General features: G+C 48.4%; 1 protein-coding gene across 1 annotated transcript; it reads right to left on the minus strand.

The window, feature by feature from the left end:
• Nucleotides 1-6,632: 6,632 nt before the first annotated feature.
• ZNF688 (zinc finger protein 688) lies at nt 6,633-9,231 on the minus strand. Its single transcript, XM_007950241.1, has 3 exons — nt 9,036-9,231; nt 8,615-8,728; nt 6,633-7,141 (listed from the first exon to the last, which is right to left on the minus strand). The coding sequence occupies exons 1-3, from the start codon at nt 9,229-9,231 to the stop codon at nt 6,633-6,635; spliced, it is 819 nt and encodes a 272-aa protein (XP_007948432.1).
• Nucleotides 9,232-13,086: the final 3,855 nt, after the last annotated feature.

The following is a 13,086-nucleotide window of genomic DNA, read 5'->3' on the forward strand; positions in this document are numbered from 1 at the left end:
TCTCCCTTAGGATTCAAGGCAAGAGGGAAAATCTCTTCTACATAGAATGTTGCAGGTAAATGTCTTATTGTCTCATCAGAGGAATGGGACAGGACATGGAGGCTTTAGATGGTAGAGAAGGGGACAAAGGCTTCACAGAGGTGGTCTCTCACCGGTGGGCTCCTCTCACTCAGGCCCTTGCTGCTTTGGGCCTGGGGTCTCCGAGCTGGTCTCTGGGCTGGCTTCCTGCCTTTCCCCTTTCCCATCTGTCTTGGTACTTTCCTGCTGTTATAACAGAAATACCACAAGTGGATGGCTTTAATAAATGGATTTATTCTCCTACAGTTTAGGAGGCTAGATGTTCGAGGGTAAAGTGCTGGCTCTAGGTGTTTTTGAAGGCCCCTCGACCTTGGGCTTCAGCTCTGCCTCCTGTTCCAGGCCCACTAGAGCTGACGACTTTTCTGACTCAGGCAACTGCTGGCTGCTGAGGCCGATGAACCCGAGATTGACAAGTAAAATGGCACAGTCCCAAGATTAGCAGACAACACAGGAGGCCACTAGTTCAAGTCCAGAAACAGTCCCAAGATTAGCAGGCAACACAGGAGGCCGCTAGTTCAAGTCCAGAAACAGTCCCAAGATTAGCAGGCAACACAGGAGGCCGCTAGTTCAAGTCCAGAAACAGTCCCAAGATTAGCAGGCAACACAGGAGGCCGCTAGTTCAAGTCCAGAAACAGTCCCAAGATTGGCAGGCAACATGGCAGGCCACTGATGCCTTGGCCAAATGCAGGATCCAGACACGCCAAGAATCTTAAGACCTTTTTCAAAATGTCACCTTATATACTGGAAGCAGGCCACATCCCAAAGGCAACTGATTAGCTGTTCACAGCATATTTCCACCATGGAGTTGATTACACCACATTCAATCTCATCATGGGGAATAACTGCAGCTAGCTGCCCACTCACTCAAAACCATGGCCCAGCCAAGCTGACACACAACTTCAGTCACCACACTATCAACCCTTGGGTTTCCAAGGTGGTATCACTATGGAAATAGATTGCCCAATCTTCCTTCCGAGGAGTGGCTGGTGGGTTTGAACCGCCAGCCTTCTGCTTAGCGGTCAAATGCCTAGGCACTAAGCCACAAGAGCTCCCAAGACTATGGCTAGAAGGGCCATATTAAGTGAAAATAACATGAGTATTGTGACAAATGGCTCAGCTGGGACATCTGACCTCCTTAATTTCACAAGAGAGGAGGAAAACCAAGATCAACAGCCCAAGGCTAATTCCTATGAGGTAGAGGTCAAGCATACCTCCTCCCTCTACCCTTTTCACCAATTCTGGTTACCTGTCATCCTCTCCTCCCACCATGTGGCACTACTTCTCTGCTGGGTTCATGGATTCATTGCAATGGCCACACAGAACTCATACACCATACTCTCGATTATGGGGTTTATTAGGTTAGTAACAGGTTACAATTCAGGATCAGAAATGACTCAGATTGCACGTCTTCAGTTAGGACAACTTCTCAGCCATGCCTATAGGCAGGCCTCTCTCTGGCCCTCAGACCTCTCTTGGCCAGCTTGGCCTCTGCCCTACTCCACCCAGTGTTACAAAGCTCTTTTAGCCTTGCCGCTAAGTGCCTCAAGACGCTCAGCTTTCTTGCCACGCGGACAGGAAAGCCCAATGTGCCAGCCTGCACTGGTCTCCTGATCCTGGTGCCACCGCTTCCAGTTACAGCTCTCCAGCTCCTGGGTCTAGGAGGTTTCCAGCACGAGGATCCCAGGTCCAAAGGACACATTCTGCTCCCATCTCTTCTTGGCAGTAGTCAGGTCCCCCCTTTCCACCTCGGATGTCTCATGTTACCCCTAGCAGGATGGCAAAACTGACCGACCCTCTCTTTAGGGTTCCATACAACTTATTCACATGGTCCTGCCCCCACAGGGTGCCACACACCTTATTTACATTATAAACAAGCTGTCCAATCACCTTGGTGGGCCACAAGCACCTCATCTGCATAGTCCTACCCAGCCATTCACTGGGACTTACAAAGACTATGGCTACAAAAAAACAAACCAAACTCACTAATGTCGAGTCGATTCAACTCATAGCAACCCCTCCTTTGGCTTCTGAGGTGGTATCTCTACGGAAGTAGATTGCCCAATCTTCCTTCCGAGGAGTGGCTGGTGGGTTTGAACCGCCAGCCTTCTGGTTAGCAATCAAGTGCCTTAGGCACTAAGCCACCAGATATCCCGAGATTATGGCTAGAAAGGCCACATCAAGTAATTCACTTCACTGAAAGTATCAACTGGGAAATTGGGAGGCGGTTAGTTAGTTAGTTAGTTCCAGGTTCACCTCTGCCACTGACTGACTGTGTGACCTTAGTTAAGCCCCTCCCCTTCCTGGGCCTCAGCCTTTCTCAGAATATATTCTGTGGAAAAACCAAGCGTTCTCCTGTGCCCCTTGGAGAGTCTTCTTTAGCACAGTAAACGTGCAGTCCTGCAATAAAGAAATCTATTCTACTACCCACTGCTTCCCAAAGTCCAGTAAACATGGAACCCCCTTTCTCTTTTGCCTAATACAAATGATAAGGCATACATTTTGAAAGAGATGGTTCTAAGACTGCCCTTCCAGCTCTAAAGTTCCGTAGTGCTTGTCATCACCCTGTCACCACCCCACAGTGTCACCCCAGAAACCAGCTCCTCCACTCTCCTTCCCACTCGTCCAAAACCTAACCGTCATCCTGGGGTCTTCTGCTGCTCTCAGCCTCTCATGCAGCCCAAGCACAGGCTCGGTCCGTTCAACTTCCAGAGTTAACTGCAAATCTATCTGCTCTTCATCTCACTCTTCCTCAACTCTCGCCCCTCTGCACTCCACTCTCAGAGCAGCCAGGGTGACGTTCGTTCTTTTTTTAACATAGATCAAATCAAATCCACACTCTGCTTAAAACCCCCCCAGTGGCTTCCCACTAAAGTTTGAATCAAATGCAAACATTTCATCTCGGCAGGCCTCCCTCTCCCGGACTCCATCTGTAAACCCTCTCCACTCTGTTTCTCCAATTCAGCCACAAGCATTCTTTCTGTACCTCAACCACCTCACACTCATTCCTGCCTCAGAGCACTGAACTTGCTGTTCCCTGTGTGTGGACCCCCTCTACTATCTGTCCTCCTTTCCCTCATGGTGTGGATCCTTCTTATCTCTTGGGTCTATACTTGGCCCTTTCAGGACACATCCCTGTTTTATTCCCTTTGTCCAGTAAACCAGTTGCTGTCAAGCTGATTCTGACTTATGACGACCCCAAGTGTGTCAGAACTGAACTGCGCTCCAGAGGGCTTTCAATGGCTGACTTTTCAGAAGTAGATTGCCATGTCTTTCTTCCAAGTGCCTCTGGGTGGGAAAAAAAAAAAAAAACTCACTGCTACTGAGTCAATTCTGACTCATAGCAACCCCCATTGGGTTTACAAGCAGATTGCCCCATCTTCCTTCCATGGAGCAGCTGGTGGCTTTGAACTGCCAACCTTCTGGTTAGCAGTCAAATGCTTTAGGCACTGCACCACCAGAGCTCCAGGTGCCTCTGGGTGGACTTAAACATTCAACCTTTTGGTTGGCAGCCGAGCATGTTAATCTTTGCACCTCCCTGGGCCTCCGTTTCCTTTGTAGAGCTCAGTGTTTACAATCAACAGTACCTTGTTTCCCGTGTCTCTTTTCCCTGCTCTGTCCTGGCATGTACCAAAACCAAACCCATTGCTGTGGAGTCAATACCCACTCGTAGCAACCCTACAGGACAGAGTCAAACTGCACCATAGGATGCTGTTGTTGTTACGTGCCATCGAGTCGGCCCCGACTCATAGCGACCCCTCCTTGGGTTTCTGAGGCAGTATCCCTAGGGAAGTAGATTGCCCCATCTTCCTTCCGAGGAGTAGCTGGTGGGTTTGAACCACCAGCCTTCTGGTTAGCAGTCAAGTGCCTTAGGCACTACGCTGCCAGAGCTCCCACACCATAGGATAGTACATAGTAAATACTCAGTATTATTTTTGTTAAATGAATCAGTGGAAAAGAGAAAGAGAAAACGGTACTGGCCCTGTGCTTGGTACAGCATGCCTGGTTCCGCTCCTCCCTCCCTGGCAGTGCCTCTTCTCTGCCTTACCTTCTCTTTGGTCTCACCCCTCCCAGTCCTGGTGACCCCTTGGTCCTGCCCCCTCCCCCACCCCAACTGCTCCATGCCCAGCACTGATGCTCCCTGGCTCCAGCTCTCTCAGCTTGACACCTCTTTCTTGCTCATGGCTCATACCATCAGTCACTGAGCCATGTCGATTCTATGGCACAAGCCTCTCAAGATGATCTTTCTTCCCTTTTCCAAGGTTACCACCTCTGGTCCCAGCTCCTGATGATCTCACCTGGGACAGAGATCTCTCATGTCCAGTCTCCTCCCAGGGGTTGTGGTCCTACACTGCTCTGCATCGTCATCCGACAGCACCTGTCCAACAGTCCTGCTCCAGAACTCTGCACGGCTTCTCAGTGTCTGCAGGGTAAACCATCAGCTCTTCTGCTGGGATTTATGGCTCTCTCCGGCCTGGCCCTTACCTCTCTGCTGCTCCGTCTCCCACCACTCCTTACCCTGTCCCTTATGTTTCAGTCCAAGTCCATTTCCTATACAGGCATGTCCAGATCTACTGCAATTTCTCTCCCTCTTCTAGGCCAGTTTGAATCACTTTCTCCCAGAAACCTTCCTTGATTCAGACTTGCCCAGGTCTCCTATTGGCCCTTCTCTTACACTAGTCTGTATTATATTAGAACAATAATAACCAAAACATACTGAAGACTAATGAGTAAGGCAGTGTTCTGTATTATCTCAGTTAATCCTGACATCAATCTTATGAAGTAGGTGCTATTATCATGCAGGTTTTATAGATGAGGAAACTGAGGCACAGAGAGGTGAAGTGGCCTGTGCAAGATCACACAGATAAAGAGCAAATGAGTTGGGATCTGAACTCAGTCTGATTCCAGAGCCCACGCTCTTAACTTCCACTCCACACTGTGTCTGTCTTTGATCTTTTCTGGGAAAGAAGGCTTCCTTGCTGCTTCCTCTGCCTGAACCCCCCCCCACATACACATACACACCCCAATTCCCCCCAAGTCCTACTTATGCAAAGCACAAGCCATCTCTTTGGCCAAGCGGCATTTCCTGGTATATCACCAACCAGGCTGGGCTAAGTGTGCCTCCAGGCTTCCTGACACAGCCCTTGTCACTCTCTTCCCACATGGATTGTGGGACCCGAGTCCCCTGTATCCTCTAAGTCCAGCAAAGCCCAGGGAGGCCTCAGATGGTGCCTGCTGAATGCATGAATGGGGTCAGGGCCAGGCCCTCCTCACAGAATTCCTTCATCACCTAGTACAGTCCCTTGAACAGAAGACACTCAACACCAAAAGACCAAAACCAAACCCAATGCCATCAAGTCGATTTACCCACATTGGGTTTCCAAGGCTGTAAATCTTTTAAGGAAATACACTGCCTCATCTTCCTCCTGTGGAGCAGCTGGTGGGTTTGAACCGCTGACCTTCTAGTTAGCAGCCAAATGCCTTACCAGTATGCCATCATAGCTCAATACTTTGACCACTGAACACAAGCACTAGCCTTTGTGGTGCTCTCAGTCCACTGCTCGGACTCCCCCAGCCAGGCTGGGCTGGATTCCGCATCTTAGGATATACTCTCTGGCTGGGAACTGAAGATTAAAGGACCTTTTCTTGCCATAGCTCTTGTTAGCTGGCTGGCTGGCTCCCTGACTAGATGCCAATTCTCACCTCTCCCTTGACCTGATCCCTGTTCTCTTCTCAGATCTAACTTCTCAGAGGCAGCCTCAAAGTGGTGGAATGATCTGGGCTCCACGTCAGTTTCCAGTCTTACTGCCTTAGACCCATGAAACTTTCAGAGCATCCTTTTCTCAGAGCCTGTTTCCTCATCTGCAAAACATGCCTGTTGACATCCAGGCCCTGCATCCTTAGCAGGTTTCTTGACACTTTCTGAAGTGTAAAATGTCAATAATAATTCACTCTGTCAACAAATATTTATTGCACACTGACTGTGTCACACACATCGCCTAAAGTTTCAGTCTTCACAGTAGCACTCCAAGGTAGAGATTATGAATCTTCATTTTACAGATGAGGAAACTGAAGCTCGGGAAGGGATGTGACTTGGGACAAGTTGCAGAGACTAGATCTGTGTCGGGTGCACCTGCACTCTTTCTGCCCACTCCACTTCCTAGGCTCCGGGCTGGTGACAATGAGCCAGCCCCTCATCCGAGTCCCACTCCCCAGGCCTCAGACCCCACCCTCTCAGCATTTGCCTATGATGTAGATAAGGGACATTTTCCTGAGAAAACAGAAACATCTCAGTTGCATCTGCTACTGAGATTAGCTTTGACAAAGTGTCTCATCCTCTTCGGTTCTTTTTATGGAAGACTGGGGAAGGAGTGGCAAGTTTAATCTACTTGAATCTTTACAGGCACTTTTCCTTATACAAGTTTGGAAACTTCAGGAATCCTTGAGGAAAGCCCAAGGGATGAATTTCGTTTTCCAAGTTCCTAACTCAGGAGCTGACTGGGTTCTGTCAGACCTCAGTGCGATGATTACTCCTCAGGCTCAACTCCAGCCTAAAGTCACCCACACTCTTCAAAGATGTCTGGGTAGTGCCGGAAGAGCACAGGTGGGTCGCGGTCCCCTCGGACCGGGGCCCGAGGCACAGCCCGGATCCCAGGCCTCCTGCCCCGCCGCCCCCCGGAGCAAGAGCGATGGATCCACTGATGCGCTTCCACCGCGAACTTCCTCTTGAAGCGCATGCCGCACTCGGGGCAGGGGAAGGGCCGCTCACCCGAATGCATGCGCCGGTGGCTGACCAGCAGCGAGGGGTATGTGAAGCGGCGGCCACAGTCTGCGCACACGTGGCGCCGCTGGCTGGCCTGAGCGTCCACACTGGGCGCTGGGGCCGAGGTCTGCACACTGGTGGTCTGGTCCCAGGCAGCTTTAAGGGGCAGCTGTGCCCTCACCAAGGCTCTGTTGGTAGTTGAGTCAGAGTTGTCCTTTATCAGCTTTGCAGGTAGCTCTTTCCCAGGAGTTTCTCTGGACCCCTCAGCTTCTGACCCTTCCTTCTTCTTGTTTGGGGCAGCTCCTAGGAAACAGGAATTAAGTTACACTTTAAAACACATATGCATAGACCATTTCCGGTTATAAAGTGCTCTTATGTACAGAAAAGTACTGCCCAGTAAGTAACACAAGGCCTTGGGAGATGGTAAACAAGAGCTCAATCTCTTAGATCAATCACCGGGGAATAGAAGGGCTGTGTATGCACAAGGAGACAGCTGGGGGGGTGGGTAGGAGTGCCTGGGAGGGAAGGACACAGGCAAGAGGTTACTATGGGGAGGAAGTGGGAGGAGAGCTGTTACACTGTGCGGAATTGCAGTCAATGTCATAAGACAAAATGTGTATGAACCGCTGTATAGAAAATGAATTTGCTCTGTAAACTTTCACCCAAATCACAGTAATTTTTTTTTAAGAGTTCAATCTTTTAAGAGTGACTTTTGTGTCACTTCCATTCAAATCACAATTTAAAAAAAACAGTGACTATGTGTCAAATGGGAATAATAATGGTTTCTTTCCTTCACAGGTATGTTGGGAAGATTAAATAAGTAGAGGCACATTAAACACTTAGTAAAATCTCAATGCAGTAGCTATCAGTATTGAGGTTTCTCTAGTCATTATAGGTAATTGACTCAAAGGCAATGGTTTGCGTTTCGGTTAAGACTGATTTATAGATGAGGAAGCTTATTTACTCAAGATCTCTCCGCTGGAGACAGGGAAGGGTTGTGAGGAAAGAAGAAGCAGGTTGTAAAAAAAAACCAAACTCACTACCATCCAGTCAGTTCTGACTCACTGCCATCCCCACTGGGTTTCCAAGGCTGTAAATCTTTATGGAAGTAAACTGCCCCATCTTTCTTCTGTAGAGCAGCTCATAGGTTCAAACCACCAACCTTTGTTTAGCAGCCTACTTGCGTTAACCACTACACCATCAGAGATCCTTCAAACTCACTGCCATTGAGTCGCTTCTGACTCATAGCGACCTCCATTGGGTTTTCAAGGCTATCAATCTTTACAGAAGCAAACTGTCCCATCTTTCTTCTGTGGAGCAGCTGGTGGGTTTGAACCACTGACCTTTTGGTTAGCAGCCAAATGTCTTAACCACCACACCACCAGAGCTCCTTAGGTTGCCAAGTACTGGGCATTTTCTCTTAAATTACTTTCCTTTGCTTGAGGAATGGAGGTAGACTTGCAGACACTTCTGCTCTTAGGGGCTTTTAGTTGTTCCTTTAAGAAAGACAATGAGTGGGGTTTCCTAGGAGAGGTACTTGGAAATTCAACTGTCTTGGAGTTGGGCTCGATTCGCCTGGTTTAAACACTCTCAACATGACTAACATCCCAAGTTCTGAACGTTTTGCACTAGGTCTCCCTTCTTTCCTTTTCTAGTATGCCAAACAGATCTGTTCTTTCACTTCTTTAGGGATATTGGAAGAGGGGATCTGGAAGGAAACTGCTGGACAGGAAGCCCTGGAGAGCCAAGTAGGGGAGACTTGGGACAATCCCTCACCTCTTGGAGCTCCTCCCAGGTTTTCCCTCTCCTCAGGATCCTGGGCGGCGGGGCTCCAAGCCTCACTCTCCTGTTCCATCCAAGAGATGAGGGCTGGTTTGGGGCCCGGGAATCCTGGGAGAGAACAGGGATCACAGCGCTGGCCTGAGAGGCTGTCCTGGGGAGATGGCGTCCCCCTGCCAGGGTGAGGGCATCTCCTCAGAACTAACAGTCAACCCAGACAGGGCCAGCAATGCTCCCGCCTGAGGGAAGTGGCGGCAGGGTGGAAAGACTCCCAAAGGGGTAGCTGAAGCCCTGGGAACAGGAGGCGCCTGGTGCTGCTGACGGACTAGTGAGGAGTTAGGGATCACAATCCTCTCGGTCCTTCTATATCGTTTCCCCTGTGAATCCCCGAGGAGGGGAGCTCGACCCGGGGCCTCACCGAGCACGCCCAGGTGGCCGTACGTCTCCCGCATCACGTCCCGGTACAAGGCTCTCTGTGCGGGCCGCAGACACGCCCACTCTTCCGGGGAGAAGTACACGGCCACGTCCGCGAACCGCACGGCCCTCGGCTTCTTGTAACCAGGCACAGTCTCGCCGGGTCTCGGCGCCAGGAGCGAGGCCGGAGGCGGTGCCATGGGGCTTCCGAGCCCCGAGCAGCAGCCGCCTGGCCCCCGGGCCACTGCCTCTCCGCTCCCGGCTTCAGCTTTCGCGGTACACAGGAAAGGCTGCCGAGGTCGGAGCTCCGCCCAGCCTTGGCGTCCGAACACAGCTGGGGAACTTCCAAGTACCAGGGAGTGGTTGCTAGGAATTCGGGGATTCTGATGGGAGACGAGTAAAACCTCTTAGTGTTTATTCACTTCATGGCCGCCTGGACATAAGAAACCCGGGTTAAGGGACCCGGAAGGTGCCTTCAGAAAATATGGCGACGTCCTAGCTTCAATTGCCGTTAGCAGCTGGCCTATGACGCGATTCCTTGATCACATCAAACATGGCGCCTTTCTGCCTTCTCTGGCCTTATCATCGCACTTGCCCTTAAAGACAATGGCTGCTTTAGCGTTTATTTTGAACGGCAGGGACTGAAAAGAGAGAAAGAGAGCCCACAGCTACAAGTACCTCACTTTGCCTGTAGGAGACAGCGACCGATGGTTGGCCGCAAGGACAGTAAGAAGCTGCGTCGTGATTGGTTGCCGCATTGGAAAGGTCTTGCAGCCTCCAAGTCTCCTGCCACTGACTCTGGACTGGACCCAGGATCTCGACCTGGTTCTAGGCATCTGGGATCATGTCCTCGGCTTGCTTTCCGAAGACGGGGTCTGGACTGTGGTCGCCAGCCTCTGCACACACCCTAGCCAAAGTGGAAACCAAGTACATGTTTACAGTCAACGACAGCTGCAGAGCCCACGGGACTCTGGACTGGGGCTGCAGGCAAAGAGCGTGCCTGTTAAGGATGAAATTGGAGGAGGCCTAGTCTGATAAGGAGCTGTGGTAGCGTGGTGCCTAAGGCACTTGACTGCTAACCAGAAGGCTTACGGTTCAAACCCACCAGCCACTCCCCGGAGGGAAGGTTGGGCAATCTACTTCCGTAGTGATACCATCTCCGATACCCAAGGAGGGGTCGCTATGAGTCGGACGCCACTCCACGGCACTGGGTTTAGTTTGGTTTAGTCTGATAGAGCCAGGTGAGACCCCTGAGACTATGGTCCCAATTACCATTCAAATCGAATTGAACTCATTCCCGTGGCTTCCAACCAAATAATAGGCATATAGGATGAACATTTACTTTACATCACGCAGATAACACTCCTTCGAGCAATCAATTATGAGAGAAGCGCAATATTTGCACAGGGAAATAGCTCACGCTGCAGGAATGCATAGGAAAGAAGGACACGGGAAAGAGCTGTTATGTTTGTGGGGAATTGCAGTCAATGTCATGAAACAAAATGTGTACGTACTGCTATATGAAAAATAAATTTGCTCTGTAAACTTTCACCCAAATCACAATGAAAAAAAAAAAAAAATGGAGGGAGCCTATTTGAAATCACATTAAGATTTTTGCCAAATTAGTTATGTATATAATTTTTAAAAATTCATATGGTTTATAATGAAAAAGACAACCCCTTTAACCTTTATTCCCTAGAGGTAACTACTTTGAGTTATATCTCACATACAAGGAGCTCTGGTGGTGCAGTCCTAAGGCATTTGGCTGCTAACCAGAAGATTGGCAGTTCTAACCCCACCAGCTGCTCCACAGAAGGAAGATAGCACAATGTACTTCTGTAAAGATTTGTTGTCGTTATGTGCTGTGCAGTCGGAGACTCACAGCGACCCCTCCTTGGGTTTCTGAGGCAGTATCACTATGGAAGTAGATTGCCCAACTTTCCTTCCCAGGAGTGGCTGGTGGGTTTGAACCACTGGCCTCCTGGTTAGCAGTCAAATGCCTTAGGCACTATGCTACCAGAGCTCCCAAAACAGGATATGGGGATTATTTATTTACTTATTGTGATTATATATATATATATTTTTTTTTTTTCAGAAATGTTGACATCCTTCAGTTCATGTCCATATTCCCACTATTGATTTCTATGATGTCCTTCAAACAGTAACTTCTTTATGTTTATTATTAAGCTTTAATTCTCACAGAGTTTTAATACTTTTTCACATTTTCCAAATTTCTTGATTGATTGCTCTTGCAATTTAGAAAAGCAAATTTTCCAAGAAATGCTGGGAAGGAATTCCCACATGAGATTCCCTCATGGAGGAACCTTGACAGTATCAGTAAGACTAGGAAAGTGTGGGGCATGAAAGCTAAATTAGAAGAGAGTTTAAGGAGCAGGAAAACTAACGTATATAAGGTAAAAACTGAAGTACTCAGCAATTCCATTGCTAGAAATATACCTAAGGGACTTGAAAGCAGTGACACAAAGACATATGCACCCTAGTGTTCACTGCAGCACTATTCAAAGCAGCAAAAAGTGTAGAAATGGCCTAAATGCCCATCAATGGATAAATGGACAAACAAAATGAGGTACATGCATACTGGAATACTACGCAGCCACAAAGAGAAATGAATTCCTGACACATGCTACAACATATATGGAGCTTGCTTGAGGACATTATGCGGAGTGATGGTCTGCATCAATCACCAAAGGACAAATACTGTTTCATCTCACTTATATAAAAAGAACAGGCAAAGACATGGAGACCAGAGTTTATTAGGGGTTGCAGAGGGTGGGAGGGAGTAGGAAGGAAAAGGGGGTTATTGCCTACCAGCACTGAGTTTCGGTTTACAGTGATGGAAAATTTGTATTCATAACACACAGCCGATTAGTGTAATTCCTGTCAATGAGTTGTGCACCTATGAAAAGTTGAATCGGCAAAAGTTGTGTGATCTATTTGTAGTAACAACAGAAACAGCACCTGCTGAAGCTGCTTATGTACAAACACTTCATGGGGTTTGGTTTCTTGATTTGGAGGTTTAGGGTGGTGGGACATCTCAGTTAATTGGCCTAATGTCATGTTTAAGTGCTTCTGTTCAATCTCCCCTTTCATTGTGTAGTGTCTGGGGTCTTGAAAATTTGCAAGTGGGCATCCAGGCACAACAGGTGGTCTCTATTCACCTGGAGCAACAGAGGAACAAGGAGTCAGAAACAGAAGGAGGAAATAGAATGCATGACTAATTGCCTCCATGAACAACTGCCTCCTTTGCCATGAGACCAAAAGACCTGGAGGGTGCCTGACTACTATTACTAAACATTTTGATTAAAGACTCTATAGAATCCTGATCAAAAGGGTGGAAAATGCTGAACTGAATTTCAAAATTTAATGGAATCCAGATTTTCTGGAGCTATGGAGGCTGGAGGAAGCCCCCAAACTATTTCCCTGACATGATCTTTAAACCTGAAATTTTCTTTAAACCAACCAACAGTTTAGCTTAAATATTAAATGTCTGCCTTGAGCATTGTTCTCATTTAAAGAACTACCTATATGACATCAGAGGGCTCTGGTGGTGCATTTTAATAACAGATTTGACTGCTAACCAAAAAGTTGGCAGTTTGGGGCCCATTAGCTGCTCTGTGGCAGAAAGATGAGGCAGTCTGCTTCTATAAAGATTTACAGCCTTGGAAAACCCACAGAGTCGCTATGAATCAGAATCGACTCAGTGGCAGTGGCTTGTATGAGATCAAATTGACAACAGCAACACAAAAGAGTAGATGGGAAGCTTAGGAGGTAGTGAGTTGATGTCAGTGGGGGAGGAACAACCTGTAGTAGTGGGGTGAGAATGGTTGCACAACTTGAAGAATGTAACCAATGTTGCTGAATTGTACATTTAGAAATGGTTGACTTGGTGTAGGTTCTGATGTGAATATTCCCAACAATGTTGTTGTTGTTGTTGTTATGTGCCGTTGAGTCGTCCCCGACTCATAGCGACCCCTCCTTGGGTTTCCGAGGCAGTATCGCTACGGAAGTAGGATTGCCCAACCTTCCTTCCGAGG

This window comes from Orycteropus afer, unplaced genomic scaffold, assembly GCF_000298275.1.
Source record: "Orycteropus afer afer isolate SDZICR_OR568_19922 unplaced genomic scaffold, OryAfe1.0 scaffold00266, whole genome shotgun sequence".
Taxonomy (NCBI): domain Eukaryota; kingdom Metazoa; phylum Chordata; class Mammalia; order Tubulidentata; family Orycteropodidae; genus Orycteropus; species Orycteropus afer.

What these genes read in the sequence shown, in the direction of transcription:
- ZNF688 (XM_007950241.1), bottom strand. Translation starts at nt 9,231, where the DNA reads ATGGCACCGCCTCCGGCCTCGCTCCTGGCGCCGAGACCCGGCGAGACT. An exon ending in CGGCCACCTGGGCGTGCTCG is followed by an intron (nt 8,729 to 9,035) that starts GTGAGGCCCCGG and finishes GTTCTCTCCCAG; the next exon opens with GATTCCCGGGCCCCAAACCA. An exon ending in CCTGGGAGGAGCTCCAAGAG is followed by an intron (nt 7,142 to 8,614) that starts GTGAGGGATTGT and finishes CCTGTTTCCTAG; the next exon opens with GAGCTGCCCCAAACAAGAAG.